Source organism: Plectropomus leopardus, chromosome 20 (genome assembly GCF_026936395.1).
Source record: "Plectropomus leopardus strain MGB_pleo_1.0 chromosome 20, ASM2693639v1, whole genome shotgun sequence".
NCBI lineage: Eukaryota > Metazoa > Chordata > Actinopteri > Perciformes > Serranidae > Plectropomus > Plectropomus leopardus.
In genome coordinates this window covers 7,531,110-7,548,601 of record NC_142195.1, presented here as the reverse complement: position 1 = coordinate 7,548,601, position 17,492 = coordinate 7,531,110, and the positions used below count along the sequence as shown (strand labels likewise).

General features: G+C 40.3%; 1 protein-coding gene across 3 annotated transcripts in view; it reads left to right on the top strand.

Annotated features, from left to right (window-relative positions):
* The window catches only part of fibcd1b (fibrinogen C domain containing 1b), a 149,156-nt gene extending 139,540 nt beyond the window's left edge, over positions 1-9,616 (top strand). For all 3 annotated transcript variants that reach the window (XM_042509842.2, XM_042509841.2, XM_042509840.2), the window contains 2 exons: positions 1,343-1,522; positions 5,990-9,616. In XM_042509842.2, coding sequence (XP_042365776.1) covers positions 1,343-1,522; positions 5,990-6,255 — 446 coding nt within the window. In that variant the 3' untranslated portion in view covers positions 6,256-9,616. The remainder of the gene's footprint in view (positions 1-1,342; positions 1,523-5,989) is intronic.
* The last annotated feature ends 7,876 nt before the right edge of the window (positions 9,617-17,492 follow it).

Here is a 17,492-nt window from a genome sequence, read left to right as displayed (position 1 = left end):
TGTATTGAGACCAATATCCTCGAGGTGTTGGAGGACTGTCTTTCATGATTTGAGACAGAGTGGGGAATTGATGTTGATTTTGCATTATAGTAATAGATGCCTTTTCATTTGAATGAATGAGAATGAGTTGATTCAAAAAAGCAATTCACCTTCATGGATAGGTCTGTGAGGCTTTATATTGTATGTCACAATAGAAAATTCAGCTTTTCTAGTTAAAGAAATACTTAAGTCTCTGAAGGAATAGTCCAGAAATTCCTTTTGAACTTGTTCTTTTCATATTTTTTTTCTAACTTCTGTATATATATATATATATATATATATATATATATATATATATATATATATATATATATAAAACAAACATGTTTTGTTTTTTGTCCACCTCTCATGTAGTGCATGGACAGATTCAATAATTTTACACCATCTCCTTTATTCAGGACACTCCACCTTGTCATGAAGAGTCCAAAGCAATTACAGTCAAATTTACAATCTTTTACAGTCAGGGTTGGTTATGCATGAGCTGTAACCCAGTAGTACTGAGGCCAAGACGGGCGAGAGAGGAGAGGTTATTTCTGCCAGATTTAAATAAAATAATATCTTTAAAACATGCCAAACATAGTTGATATCCAACAGTTGTGTTACAGTGTTGATGCTCTAATGCAGGCGTTGTCGTATCAGTTCATGAGGCTACATACAATTTGATCCCAAGTGGGCCGAGGCCAATAAAACCACTGCATAATAACCTATAGATAACAACACCTCCAAAATGTATTTGTCAAATGTATTTTTTAAATCATTCACCAGTCTACAAAATAGATGATGAGATTGCTTTAAAAAAAAAATAATTTCAACAACATGCCTTAAACTCAGTCAGTCTACTAATCACTGTTGTTACATGTGCATTTTACTTACATTTCCACTCCTGAACCATATTTTATAAAATGTTCAATATCTTTAAATTAGGGCTGTCAGCGTTAACCTGTTGATCGTGATGTGTATCTGTGCCCAGAAACCCATTGTGTGATGCTTCGCTCATAGTCATTACTTCATTTAATATCCCATATATTGTTTTTTAGCTGGTCTCACCGTCTTCACTGCAAACAGTTCTGTGAGAAGCAGACACTTTTGGCACTTTTGAAAAGAAACTCTTAATCTGATTTTGGAAAGAAATCCTACACATGCACAAGGAAACTAAATGGCACAAAAACCATGTTACATCTTATTTCCAGAAAATGTTCGGCCTTGAGAGGCTTCTGAAATAGCTTTAAACTGTTTGCTGAGAACAACGATAGTACTTTGTAATGGATTGTTTTGGTCTGTGTCTCGCTCTTTTTCCCTGCAGGGCTGAAGCAGATCCATGCCCTGTCCATCCAGGGGAACTATGAGCTACGTATTGACTTGGAGGACTTTGAAAATAGCACCGCTTATGCCCAGTATGGAACCTTTGGAGTAGGCCTCTTCTCAGTCGACCCTGATGATGATGGATATCCTTTGACTGTGGGAGACTATTCTGGCAATGCAGGTGCGTATGCTCAGTGAACTACTTAGACTTTGGTTGCACTATTTGCTGTGCTTGTATTCTGATTGGTACACACTATTTTTTATTTTCAAGTGCACGCTGCCTTGAAATAATATTATTTTTTTACAGTGCAGTAGGTGTGTCCACTTGTTAAGGCAGTTGCACATGGAGAGGGACAGCTAGTGTCTGCGCCTCTGCTCCCCAACCATCAGATCCAAGCCAGCTACCTGTCACCTTGATTAAATTACTGCCAATTAATTGCACTGCTTGACCTGCAGCGTAAACAAAAACCCCGCCGTTGAAATGAAGAAGCAATTTAAAGAACCTTTGGGGAGCGCTGCTCCAAGAACACAGGAGAGAATGAGGACAGATATGAGAGATGGAGCAAGGAAAAAGAAGGGGCAAGAAAGGAAGGAGGGCTGGAAGAAACTGGGATGGAGGAACGAAGGAGACAGGTGCAAAAGAAGAAAAGGAAGAAAGGTAAATAAAAATGAGGATAGAGGTATCTAAGGGACAGAGGAGTAAAAAAAAATAGGGCTGTAGCCAATTCAGAATTATGTGAGCCAAATCAAATTCAGCAGTTCAATACAAATATTAGACAGTTTGTTTTATAAAGTTTTAAAATATAAACGGGCTCAGCACCTATTTGCAAATGTACAACAACATTTTTGCACCAGATATCAAACAAAAGCCTGAGACTGTATCATATTAAGTTGCTATTAGCTGTAAATTCATCCCCCCCCCCATGTTGCTTTCTCTCTTTCCTTCGCCCTCAGAAACAGCACCAGGCTTTGAAGCAAATTTTACATAGTGGCCAGAAGTACAATTACACCATCTGAGTCCATCACGTGATGCCATAGGGCCCAGAAAGACTTTTGACTTACATTGGGAAAGAGACTTCCATCAATCAGTCAATATATTTTGGTGAGCGTCAAAACCCCTACAAAATGACTTGTATTAATATCTAGATTTAATCCATTCAGTTCATTTGGAATGCCAAAAAGAGAGCGGCAAGCTTAAATTATTTGATCGCTATTCGAGCTAGCGAAGCGTTGCGCTGGAAGTCAGTCACTCTGCCAGCGGAAGTTATCCGCTTGGGCACACTTAGCTGCCAAGTTTCTATGCTCATGTACTATGGGCCCCAAAATACAGAAATTGCAGGTACTTTCATACCCCGGAAATAGCAGGTTTTTTGCTTCATGCACTATTGAACAGCTCTCATAGGAATAAATAGGGCCCCACCGCCACTGTATCCAGGTTTTCTTAATACATCTATGCTCTCTCCCTCCGTGGTGTTGCCTGCATGTCCGCAACTGCTTGTATCAAAGAGTAGTATGAAAGTCAAGAGCACTCACTGTGCAGCAAAATTTTGGGGACCAAAACGTCCCCAAAGGTACATTGCACAGCACACTTACAAGCAAAAATAACCCAACAAATGCTCTAATTGATGAAATCTCAGTCGGCTGAGGGGTCTCCAACTGATGACTCAAATCTTTTACTTTCAAGGAGCAGCCCAAAAAAGTCTTGTTTATGAAACAGCTTTTTCCCCAGATTTGTAATGCACCTGACTTTTCCTCAGCACGGCCTGACCTTGAACTCATCCGCCTGTTGGTCATTTGAATCCGGTCAAATTAAGCGTACTCAAACTCTCCCAGGACACTCACCTCCCTCTAGGCTGCCACTGTTATTATTATTAGGAGTATTTTGCTCTGCTGTGGCTGCTCTCCGATCAGCTGACAGGTGCTCATTTGGGCTGTGAGCAGCTGGATCTTAATGGGCATCAAAGGAGGCTGCCGGCCCCCAGCCACCAAGGTGACATCAAGTGCCTTGCAAATGAGCCTTTAAGTGCTTCTGTTTTGTTTTATTTTTTCTCCCCCTCTCTCCTCTTTACTACATCCCCTGGACATCATCCCATCGTCGACGCCATCGAGCTGCTTCTTTTTCTTCCCCACTGTCTTTTTCCTGCTAATGTCGAGCAGCACACAACATGAATACCAGACATGCCTGTCAGATTATTTTTCCAGCTGACTGGTTACCATGGTAATATCAAAATGGAGAGAGTGGGACACAGTGTGAGGGTAAGGAGCCAGGCGGCCACATTCTGAGCAATTAAGGGTTGTTTGATGCCCTGACGAGCTGTTAGCCATCACCTGATGACTGGTGAGCGGTCTTTCATTCCGCTCTCGGCTTTATCCTTCTATCCACTTCTGGTCACAGTGTGAAGCTTGCTTTGGAGAGAAAGGAAGAGGACAGGGAGCGCAGGGGAGCTGGGGGGGAGTTTATTGAACATTACGATCTGTTTGAACATCCATTTGCTGAAAACTTTTTGTCTGGCGCGGTTTCTGCCAGAACATTGCTTTCATTTTACTTGTAAGCCTCTTCGAGCAATGGCTTGAAAAGCAATTATCGACATATTTATATTGTGAGTAGGTGTTTTTAGCTCAGTAATTTAATCGTGCAGATCAAACTTAAAATGGAGAGCATGATTAAGGGCACTTTGGTGATTTAACTTGCCTGTGCCACATAGTGCATCATTATCATACTCACGATCACAGGTTGCAGGAAATATTGCCCCCTCGTTGACGATGTATGCGTTTCAAGAAATAAGTTGCAGTGATAAAAATACCCACAGGATTAACACTGATGTAACAAGAAAGAGTGAAGACTGACATATGTATGTGTGTGGTGAAGTCCGTCAACTCTGTCTTCTGCCCACTGATTGACAAACCTTTGGGGGTGTGTTATTAAAAAGAGGAAGATAAAAAGGTCACCACGGTGCCTTTGATAAATTGGCTACGAAGCTGTCTGACCTCCTGCTTCAGATAATGAGAAGCAATACTCTGGAGAGCTGTGGAGCTTTATTTTTGATTCTATCATCCACCGCTGTTCATAGAAATGATTAATTGAAAGGTCCTCTACTATTTTGAAGTTAATCTCATGTGGATGTGTCTAATTATTGGTTTCAGATCCAAGAATATTTTGGGGTAAGCTACAAAGGAGATGCAATAGCTGTTGCTGTAAGAAGAAAGAAAGAAAAAAGATGTGTTTTTTTTTATCTCCAGGCTCCTCTTGTTTATGAGAACTTGTTTCATTATTTTTTTGAATAAATCTATATCTTTATCCAGTCCAACTCGTCAAATACAGATGTTTGGTCAGGGGTCAGTCGGTGTGAGATACCAACGCAGGGAGGCACCCTTTAGCTGCAGTGTGAGACGCACCAAGTGGCAGCATTTTGATGCTAGCAGCCACTGCTGTAGTGTAAAGAGCAAGAAAGTCCGCAGAGTGCAATTGGGAGGGAAGGTGGGTGGGTTAAACAAACCCTGGACTTTCACTCTGGAGACCACTATTCATGCTCCATGTAAAAACAAAACTTAACAGTTGAACTTAAAAGTGATTTTAGTGATTTTAACAATAATGCAGTGTGCTGTGTGAAATTCTGCGATAATTTGTGAATAAAATCCTAAGTCTTTAAAGTCTTTAAATAAGTACTTCTTCACTTACAGCATTTTATATCATTACTATTGCTAAAATTGGTCAAATGCATATTTAATACCAAACTGCAGATGTTATTAATCACAAAGAAACTCTTTTTGTACCTTTTGTGTCAGCATCAGCTGTAGGCTGACCTTGCAGTGATGGACACTCTTTTGTTTTTACATGCATTGGTGTAATGTGCTTTTGCTGTCACTAGATGGCTTCATATGGGAATGCAGTGTTGCGACAGGCAGAGGAAGTAAACCCAAAAGCAAAAGTTTTCACCAGGTTCTAAGATGTTTTTTTAAAGAAGACTATGCATTTGTGGAAACTGGACATTACCTGTGAAAATCAAAGTTTATTTTAAAAAAGACCAATTACATGTAACGAGCGTAAATTGATATGCTGTCCCCGAGTGTCCAAAATTGATGCTAGAGGGCTACAGAGCATCGTAGTTTGATGTGTACAGCTGCAGACCAAACATCGGCATTTGACAAGTTGGTAGCAAAAATGTGCTTCTTTATCCTAACACAGCAGGACGCCCTCAGGTTAAAACACTGTGCCAACAATGTAATATAAGGAATGCGAGGGGCAGTGGATGGGTCCAACAAACCCTTGACATTTATGCGGAAGTCCAGTGTTCGCTTCCTGACTAAATGGGATGTTTTTTTTCTACACCTTACCATTTGCCTTCTTCCCCTAATCCTGACCATCTGTGCCAGCATGTGCATTTGCTGATGTCCCTGGCCATGTGCTGTTGTTATTGCCTAAACATAACCACATGCCGCGTCATCCCACCATGTGCTTGTTTTGAAATCACGGTAGCAGCAACCCAGAACTTGAACAGCAGGCATAGACGGACACCTAGGGCTTAGTATGTAGGTGCAGAACTCCACTGCAAAGCGGTAATATGTGACAACTTGGGATGGAGCATGTTGCATTTTTATCTACTGTATGTACTAACACATTCAAATTTTGACATCTTTAATGCCCTAGGTGACTCTCTGCTGAAGCACAACGGGATGAAGTTCACCACCAAAGACCGGGACAACGACCACTCAGAGAACAACTGCGCCTCCTTCTACCACGGTGCCTGGTGGTACCGCAACTGCCACACCTCCAACCTTAACGGCCAGTACCTGCGCGGCCAGCACACCTCCTACGCCGATGGCATCGAGTGGTCCTCGTGGACTGGCTGGCAGTACTCCCTCAAGTTCTCCGAGATGAAGATCCGACCTACCCGCGACCCCGAGAATAAATGAGAAAGACAAAAGAAAAAAAGGCGACAAAAGTTTTTTGAAACATTACAAACCACTGTTTCTGACAGTTAGGCGGAGTTACTTGTCTTGATATTGTTTATTCACTAAAAAAAAAAAAAAACATACCTCTTTGAGTTTAGTTGACTCTGCTGTTTGCCTCCCGATGTCTCACTCCCTTTTTGCTCCCCTTCTCCATCACTCAGCTGCTCGTGCCATGCCAGCTACCATTCCCCTCGGTCCCTTTCTTGAAAACAAAAAGTAACCATCATCATGCATATTTTTGATCATTCAGATCACACATACCAGAGCTCACAGCCCACTGCGCTAGCTTTACTCAATCTGACATGGTGGGCCAAGCATCGCCTGCAGGATCACACACCAGTAATTCGTCCCTGACATGTAACTCTGACCTCCCATCTGTGCTGACATGGCACTTTGATTGTGGTTCAGTCTCACTGCCCATTGCTGTAAAATCTGTGAGTGAAGAAGTTAAATATAATAGAAACAGACAAACTCTTTGCAAAAAATATGAAAAGGAGCTAGAAATCCTTCTTTTTCCCCATCTGCAAAGGAAGTCCAGCAGTGAGAAGGGAGAGCGCAGTGGTACACTATGTCACATTTACATCCTTGATCTGTGTGAATGAGACCCAGCAGGGTAGTGGCGAGAAGTGTCGGGCCTCAGATAATTGGACGGAAACAGAGACGGAGAGAACAGGGAAACAATTTGACAAGAGTTAAATTAGTCGAAAGGAAAAAAGGAGGGGCGGGGTGGATCAAAGGTGAGAGAGGAAGTGCAAGGAGAGGAGGTGCAAAAAGGATGAGAAAGAGAAATGGGAAAAAGAAAGAGACAACGGAGGATCTCATTCATCTGACTTGGGCCATTAGGGAGCATATTGGGCACTTTGTCTGATCTGCCTGCCAGCTGAGTACTGGCCAACTGATGCAGCACTCACAGATGGTAACCCAGCACTTTGTGTGTATGTGCGTGTGTGTGTATGTGTGTGTGTTGAAGGCAGAGAGAGACAGTCAGAGTTCTCTAACATTATCAATTTCCTGTCATGAGTTCAGTAGAGCGTCTCGACCTACTACAATGTTTAGCGCAGACGTGATGCATGGCTGGCGTACCTTTCACTCTCCATTTAGGAAGTTAACATCAATAACAAAGCCTGTAATGTATGTACATGTGACAGGAAGAAAAAGACGTTAAAGGAAATTAAGGAGACCGACGGGATCACAGGATTAAAGAGGAATCAGACTGTCATGCCTTTCCTTGTTGATCTTGTGTTCTCAGACCTGTTGAGGAAATGCTACATTTTTGCCCCCCAACATTCCCACCTCTTTGGTTTGTCTCTTGTTTTGTTTGTTTTTTTCTCCTAGGTGGATTTGTTCGTGTGACACGGTTCCTCGTCATGCAAAGGGAGCTGTGAAGTAAGATCTGACACTCTCAACCACTGTCTTTTTTTCTCCTGAGTAGGAATTCTGCAACATGTTATGGCAAAAACTAAATTGCCTAAAGCAAAACAAAAAAAAAGAATAACAAAAAAAGAAAAAAAATGTGATGAAGAAAAAACACAAAGGCAAACTGTGGGCAGATTATAGTGCAATCCTAATTTTTTCTTTTTTATTTTATTTTATTTTATTTATCGGTGAACTTTTCTCCCTTTTCACCGAGTTTGTTTGGATGTACTAAAAGCTTTAAAAAATGATCTGTAGATTTTATTGTACAGTGTGTATGACTTTTAGAGCATGTGAAGCTGTTTTCTTACTATGCTAAAACACAAAGAGTACTCAAGCACATGGACTTCACAAAATCCACCGATTTAAAATGACAAGAAAAAAAAAGTATTTACAGAACTTTTTCCCCTCCTCTGCTTGAACAAAAAGCCGGAGTGCTGCTCCGGAAGTCGGCTACGAGGGGAAGAATGTGATTACCCCTAAAAGCACATGCCCGTTCAAATCTGCAGCACAAATATAAATCTTTTTATGAAGGCACAAAAATATGAGAAAGATTTGAAACCTCTTTAGCTGCCTTCGCTGGACATATGTGATCTTTCTCGGCTTTGGAAAGCCCCGTGGCACTGGGAGACAGTATGGAAAGTGTGCTGGAGGGTGTTGCCCCAGCTTACAGAGGGTTAACGTGCAGCACTCAGCAAACGTTGCACCGGATACCTCTGACACTGGAACAGCTGTGAGTTTTTCTGTCAAAGGGAAGGATCTCCCTTTGCTATCTCTGCAGCTATACGTCATGTCTCGGCGGACTGCTGCCACCTCTCTTCAGCATCAAAGCACAGACACGTGTTACAAGTGATGTTACAATGGCACAGAGTTTGAGGTTTGATAATGTCAGAGGATAAAATAAGTTGGAAAGAGGTGACTCAAGGAGAAGGGACTGGCGTGCGAGAACGTATGCAAATGTGTGTCTCTGTGCTAGACAGAGGGTGTGTGTGTGCGTGTGTGTGTGTGTGTGCGCGTCTACGGTGTCTCTGTGTGTATATGCACATGCTTCGGTTTGTACATGCCCATGTGCATGAGCCAGACGACAGAGCGGGAGTGCGTCTCTGTGGAATTTTGAAGTAATGTGATGCTTATGTACAACTCGCCTCCCCCTGCTATTTGTGTCGATAACAGAGAGATTTACATAATTATAACGAACTATTACTTATTGTGATTGTGAACCCATGAGAGTGGACACCACCTTCTGGTACTGTGTTGAAACTGCGCTCGTACCCTTAACCCCCCCCCACCTCCCCGAGAACCCGAAAATCTTCTACCTTCGCCTCGACACGACGTTGTGCTCACTGTATATGTTAATGCTATGTCGCCCCTTGTTATTAAAATGTAAAGTATTATTTGCCATGCCCCCCTTTCTGTGTTTTTGTTGAGTGAATGCCTTTATAGTCACTCTCTCTGCTGCAGCTTGCTAAGTCTCCAATGGAAGAGATGATAAAAGAGTGAAATCAGAGGTTCTAATCATTCCCAGTTATCCCGCTCATTACAGTGCATCAGCAACCCCCTGATCGATCCCCCAGGTCCCCAAACCTTCTATCTTTCTTACTGTGTACCTCCTTAATTGCCTTAGCCTCTGCTGCCAATTCCCTCTCACTCCATAGCTCCTAAATTCTCCTCTCTTCTCTTCCCCGGCCCCCGACTCCTTGCCTCTTTATTGCTCTGCTTTTTGCCCCACTCTGCTCTGCCCCGGCCCTCAGTTCTCCCGTTCCTTCAGTCCCAGCGCAGAACTAACTCTGTTTTCTTTTTTCTTTTCTTTTTGGTGAAGTACTATAGATTGTTTTGCTGAATCTTGATACTGTGTTTTAATGTTCTTGTCAACATTTAATAAACATTCACATTTTATAAATGGGGAACACCCGGAAGTGTGTCGGGGTTTTCTCGGTGCATCTGTGCATGCTTGTAGCAGTGTGGGTGGTAATTGTGATTTTATGTTTTAATCGGATTTGATCAGACAGAATTAAAATAAGTAATGATTCAATAGCTGAAGCCACCAATGCTGAAAAAATGGAGCCAACACTGAATTATGACCAATTGCAGTTCCTCTAATGGCCACTTGAGGCTGGCTCCAAGAGTGAGTACATCCTCATAGACCCACACGTTAAAATACCCAACTTTACAGCAGAAATAAACATTTTTCAGTCAAAAACTGTTTAAGTCTCTATAGCTAATTTGAACATGCATGACAACCGTGTGAGGGATAATTTTTTTATATAACTCACCAGTTAACATTTTATTAACGCTTAAAGTTCTACATAATTTATGATGATAGTGTCCTCAGGCTCTCAGTCAGTCAAAGTCACCCCTCTCATCTCCATAGCTCCATCCTGTCATCCAAAAATGGTCACTTCTGGCTACAAAAAAGCAATATGGCAATGGCCAAAATGCTGAACTTGAGGCTTCAAAACAGAAGTCACACTGGCTGCCACCATTATTTTTATACAACAAGTCCTTCAGCCCATACAAATGCATAAGTTGTATGTCCTGAATTGAATACCTTGTATGACCATAAACAGTCACAGTTTTAAACACTTGTGATGTTGTGAAACAAACGCAGCTGCACCTAAACTACGTGGCTACATTTAGAAAGTTAAGTTTAGAAATTTTTGTTTAGCCAAAAAATAAGTAGGTTTGTTAGCATATTTTATTTGACATATGTGACAAGAAGTGACATCAACATTCTATATTCGGTTGTTAAAATATTCCACATTGACTTTTGGTTGCACACAGGACATAACCACTGATCTCCTAGATTGAAGTCCTGTGTTTGTTTGACCCATATACATCCCCTGCCTCTCACCCTAAGCTGACTGTCTCACTTGTTACACTACGTCGCCTGATTTCTGAAATACATGGCCACTTGAGCTCGCTGCCTATCAGCAACAACAACAGAAAAAATTGAATATGGGTGGTTAATTTTGTGTTTTGGTGGAGGACATCTCTTTTCACAGAGTCTATGAATAGAATATGCAGCTTAGAGTAAAAGGTAAACAGACTCAGAATGTACAAAACATGGTTTCTGCTGCCAACAGAGCTCAGTAGAGGTCAACTGAATTTTATTTATGGCGCCAAAGAATTTCATTGAAACAAATTACAATTTGAAAGAAATAAACTCAGCAGTAACATGTCCCTGCACAAGCAATGTCCCAGTTACTTTGGATCTCCCACAGAACTGTTGAGTTTTCTCTGATTTACTCTAAAAATATATATATATATAATTTGGAATTTTCTTTTGCTTTGGAGCTTTTATCAGCAAGAACTTGATTACACAGCACTACTGTATACTGAGAAATCGGCAGTTTATTTGAATAAAAATAAAATAAGGTAGAGATATCAGAGGAAATTAATTAACTTTTAATTAGCTTTCTCTTAAATCATGTTCTATCTTAATTTCCACAGATAATGTGCCTTGGCCCTGCTGATGTGTAGCGACATGGATACAGCTTCTTCTATTGCTGCTTTTTGAAATGCAGATCTGGGTAAGTTTTGATTGATATTTATATTTGTGTGAAAGCACTCCTTGCATATTCAATGTCTGCATAACAGCAAATCTAAGGTTTTTTATGGGGTTTTTTATTAAAAACTGAGGCAATTGGTAGAAGTTATAAATCATAGCACTGAATGAGCTTATACTTGATTTGATTATTGATCCAAGCAACTTATATTAATATAATTGACTTCAGAACATTGATCTTCAACTGAAATAGCAAACACAAAGGCTTGTTAGGAATGTGATGTTTTTAGGAGTGAAAGAAGTTTTTTTTTTATTCCTTAATTTTAAATCTAAAAATGTTTGAATCTCTTTCTTTACTCGATCGGGCTGAAAACAGGGTTCCTAAAAAAACAGCAGGTAGTCTGTCAATTATAAAAATAATAGTGGATAAAATATTGAATGCAATGAATTGTTGGATGTAAATTTATCTGCAATTCTTTCAAGATTAGTAGAAGGCGACACTTGCTCTGTCTCCTTTGTGGAGCAGGAAATCTATCTCCCGAAAAGATCAAATTTCAAAGGAACAAAGTGAACTCCTGCACATACTTGTCACATACGTCATCTCAGCATTGATCTGTTAAAGTGCCAAAGTTGTGGTCACATGGACTTTTCTCAAAACATATTCAATAGTGCTTAAATACTTCATTACTGCACTGACAGTCTACAGCTGTGTTGAAGGTGTGTCTATGACCACACAGGCACCACCACTCAAAATTTACAGTACTGTTTTAAGCATATAAAATACCTTCATGCACATTCAGAGGTATTCTATCACCATTTAAAAACCCCTTTTCTCCAGTAAATGTCAAATATACCTAAAACAAAGCCCAAATATACAACATGCAAATGTATGTCCCATAAGCCTCGATTTATCAATATAAATATACAGAAGTATATACACTAAAACACACTTTTGCTGTCATTGTTTGCGGTATTTCATGTAGAGAACATGTAAAAATAACAGTAGACCTAACCCACTTTGGGTGCCAGGCTGTAAAAATAAAATATTTTTGTCAGAAAAGTAAACATAATTTAAAGTAATTTTCAATAAAATGAGGAGCTACACTTTTGGGTACATTACATTAAGCAACACTGTACTATAATGGTTCAGCTATTGTTTATATTTCAATACAATTCAATTAAATATACTCATGGAAAATATTCAAAAGCCTTTAGCTTAAAATACATCCCATTTGGAAAGAAAATGAAACAGTGAATTCGTGTCATAAGTTTGTCTGAACATAACCCTGAGACAACATTGTGCCGATATGAAACAATTGGTTTGAATGCATTAACAGCTGACTCAGTCTTGATATCACACTGCTCTCATGTAATGGCTCCCAAAGCCTTAATAATTGATTATAAAGTGTTGGCCTATATCCTGATAAGAATGTTTTGAGCCTGTGAGCCTCTTGAAGCACTGTGCCACTTTATGTTGTTTGATTATTTCTTGAAAAAAGTTAATGTGACCAAAACGTTAGAACACATTTTAATAAATCAATGCAGAAATGTTAAGTGTGTGCAGGAATTCACTTTATTCTTTAAAATTCTTTCAGTACTCTCAGCAGTGATTGGTCCAATGTAGCTAACTGCCTGTTATACCACATTCTTGCAGCTATCTGGAGCCTGCTGTAGACGTGCATGCACTTAATAAGGTGGCACATTTCTGAACAAATAAGGAGGATTGAGGATTGAGACTGGAAGAGATAGGGACAAATATTCACACTTTGATCCCTAGTAACTTATTCACATAGTTTGTCACAGGGAGTACACAGAAGAAGTTTGTCTTCAAAATGAAAAGGTCTCTGGCAGAAATCTTTTCATTTTAACTCCAAACCATTATCTCTTCTTGAAACATTACCAAGAATGCAAACTCTTCCCAGCAGCTCACAGAGACCTTTGTCTGGGTTTCTTTTTCTTGAGCCCTTTTTTCCTATGAAATTAGCATTTTCTTGTGATAACTCTAAACATAAGCATTTCTTTATATTACAGGCACAGTGCTTATATTTATCCATTAGTTTGGTTCTGTTAAATGTTAGTGTTGCACATAATGCCCACACCCACGTCTAGACTGTTGCTATGTGCTGGTATGTATGAAATACTATAATTCCACAGCTATTTAGTTTTGCTTGACTGATTTTATTGCCTTATTGCTTTCTGTTTACGGTTGCTATTGCTTTTATAATTTGGTTGTGTAGTTAGATTCTAGTTAGTTTGGAAGTGAATTACTCCAAAGCTCCTACAGCAGTTTCATCTAATTTCACATAATAGTAGTCTTCTGTAGGTCTGTTTGTATTTATGTCTGTCTCTTGGAAAATCTTGCTACACTATGAGCTTAGTTCTCAGGCACAGCATGCTGATAATTATCTTTATGAGTGACTATCTATCAGCAGACTTAGATCTACTAAAAGCAGAATAACTCAAATAATTCCTAATGCTGAACATCAACCCTAACATTCCTTGGTGTTTTGCAACACAATGCAACTTGTCACTGATCAAATATGAAGTGTCTGTGTGTGGCCAAAAGCCAAGCCAATATGGTGCTTCTACTAATTGCCTTGAAGGAGCGTGAGTCATGATAGGGAGGGGGCAAGTTGAAGGAGTAACACCGAGGAGGGATGCCAGCCGTGTGATCTGGCTCCTCAATTCATAGTTCAAAAGACAGCAAATGATGTCAGTGACTGAGTTCCTATCTCTGTGGAGCCACTAGATGCACGAGGCATTAAAGTCTGGTCCTGACACTCTGTGTGTGCTGGCTGTGCCATCCACTCAGCCCCTTCAAAGTGCAGAATTGGCAGCAAACATGTTGTTTGCTTATTTGTGGAATCGTGTCAAGTTGTTTTAAATCCCATTCCAACTGCTCATAGAGAGATCCGTCAAGGAAGGATGATACGACATCAGTGTACTATGTTGTGCAATATAAATTAGCAAGTCCTCCTGAGTGATTCATTTTATTGACAGGGTTAACTGCATAACAAGAGAAAAAAAATCCAGCACATAAATCCCAAGCTTCTGGAAGCAGCTTTAGGCTGTGTGGGTACTGCAAACGGCAACTTCAGGGCTAATTAAAAAAAAAAAGAAAAAGAAATGCACTTCCTTGAATGGCCACTTGAGGCTGTCTCCAGAAGAGAGTTAATTTTCATAGCTCACTATATTAATATGCACAACTTTACAATAAAAATATACATTTTTACAGCCTGGGACAAAAAACTATCTTGTCTCCATAGCTAATTTCCATGTTCATGACAACAGTACGGGGGGATGACTTTTCAACTCTCCACTTCCAGCTCGTCAAATACAGATGCTTAGTCAGTGACCCTAGCCCAAACTATGACACTCTGGGTGTCAGTTTTGGATGCTCAGGGATGGCATGTCAATTTAAACTTGTTACATACACTGTATTTTTTAAAATAGACTTATGTTTTCACAGTAATTTTGGTAAATGTATTCAGTCTCTTAAAAACAAACTTAGAATGTAGATAAAAACTTTATTTTTTTGTTTTATGGTCTTAGTATTATACAACAAAAGCATGCGGTTAAGTTTAGAGAAAGACATCAAAGTTTGGCTCAAAATAAGTAAATGTGTTACTGATGAAATGTTACTACTTGACCTGTAATGTATGTGACATTAATTCTGGTAAAATTGTTGTTAAGGTCACATATGCCACATGACATACGTCACTAGCGTAGTAGGAGACACATATTTGCACACTGCATTGCAAAACACAAATTACAAACAAGTGGATGAAAGTCCGGAGTTTGATTGATCAATCCACTTTACCTCCAACCAAGGCTTGGTATTTGACAAGTTTGGGAATGAGACTGTTTTGGAATTTTCATATATATTTTCAAAGTTAGAGAGTCTGGAGAAGCTGTATCATTTTGGCCATCCATGTGTTCTGGAGCTAACGTGTCAGTCATGAGTCCAAAAGTGCAGAAGCCTAGCATACTATCTAGGAATTTGGGATCCACTACAATTTATCTCATCTATGGTAACTCAAGAGATGCTAAGCTAATCAACCCTCAGCTCTTGCTTAATGCACAGGCAGGAGAACATCAGTATATCATCTAACTGTGAGCGGGACAGCGTTTAAGTGTATTTTTCCAAAATGTCAAACTATTTTGCTTTAATTTTGCATTCAATTAGCAAAAAATACATGGGAGTAAACTCTAACATTAAATGTCCAATTAAATAAAAATGTCCCATCTCAACCTAAACTACATGAGAATATAAAGAGATGTAGGCCTCATCCTGCATAGATAGTCTATTTGATCATTAAGGTGTAAAGACTTGGTAGTTTCTTGCTAATAATCATGTGCTCCACCTTTGCCACTAAGGTCTAGGTTTGGGGTTATTATCATTCCTCCCCTGCTTCTCTTTTCAGCATGCCAGCAGGGTAAACATTCAGATTACTGTGGAGCCATGAAAACCAACTAAACACATGAACACTTGCCTGAAAGAGAGCATTGTATTAGTTCAGGCAGAGCACAGATGTCATGCTTTGCTAATCTATCAGTTAATCGCTGCACACACCAATCTCTAACACTCCATTTAGATTACTTGCTGTATACCGATCGTTGCTTTATAAACTGCTGTAACTCCATTTTGCTGCGGGGGGGGAAGCCTTGGCCCTACCTCCCCAAGTCTTTATCTGATATAGTCTATCCAGTGGCTCTGACACCAATAACACAGTAGTGTTGTTACCCTGGCTTTACTCTGTGAACACCCGTGGGGGGATTTGCATTACAGCCTGGTTATGTCCTCAGCATGCTTGCTGGGAAGGCAGGGGGCAGCTTACTGCAGACACATGAATGTCAAATGGGACTGTGTTACGGTTTCTTGCAGCAGGTTTTATCTTTTTACTGGTGTGTTTCCAGCTGCATTAAAGGCATGTTGCTTTTTGTCTTCGGTAGTCCCTGATGACCCTGCAGTCTGGAAATGGCACAGCAGTTTGCATGTTAAAACATAAAGATGTAAAAACTTGTTTTACGTTTACATTTAGATGTGAAAACAATTCAAACATGGTTCTTCTTGGTGTTTGTATGTGTGCAGGGAGGTGATATCAAGTGACTTTAGGACTCTTACAGGACAAATGCTCACCTCTACTCATATGACAAAAATGTAAAGCTGCCAGGTCATTGGAACTGAACAGTGGGGTCCCTGCCTTGTCTTATGGCATGCACAGACCAAGAAAAAACCCTGAGACAGTAAGCCTGACAGTATCCTCCTACAAAATCAAATTTCCTTGTATAGGCAAACTGGTGGAAACAAATCACAGGCTGTGGTTTTGATCACTGCAGTGTCTGCAGGCAAGTTTTGCACTTTTGTCAGCATTTTTGACAAATGTGGGTAGTAAATGGGCTGAAAAATGTGCTCTATATGGGATTGTCCCAGTATTTACCCAAGTGGGCCCCAGATGAGATGGCCATTTTTGGCCCATACCCACTTGGTACTTAAGGAGCCCTGGTATAACCTATGTGGGACCCACTTGGATAAAACCACCCATGTGGGCAGTTGGTATGGGGCCGTTATGGAACCTATGGACAATCCTATTTAGGGCCCATTTTTAGGCCCATTTACTACCCACTACCCACTACCCCCAACCCGCATACAAATGTTAGTTAGGAATACTGAGGTTTAGTCTTGCCCCTCAATGATATGGATGCAAACGGCACTTTAGAAAACAAAATGTGGGCTCCTAAGTAGAAGACTTTCTTGCACTTTATACTACGTCAATTGTTCTTAGCATCAAGTATTGCCTTGGATGGGTTTACACTGGAATTAGTTACAAGCCTGGTGCATCTCATAAAGATGATGAAGGGCGCCATTGGTGTCAAGCTTACATGGCGAGTGGCGTGACAAAACAACTATGGAATGAGAACAGGCGGATCCAACTGGTCAATGGCATTGGTTCCTTACATGTTTTCCTTCTACTTGCTTAGACTAATAATGGCTAGAGTGAGTTTCCTCCTTATGTATTTCATTTTCTTCTCGCCACATGATTCTCTGATATTTATCCAGCTGACCTTGAGCCCCATGAAGGGCCATACACATGAAAACAATGCAGATCTCTGCACATGCTGGTATTCGTGGAAAAGAAGCTTGACATGACTGAGTGTTTGCTTGTCCACATACTCTGCAGTAGACCCATTTCCAGGCAGAATGGATTGGTTATTTTGTTTGCTAAGTATGACTATTTTAGCCATTAGAATTAGAAATGGGATCACTGCTGCCCTGTCT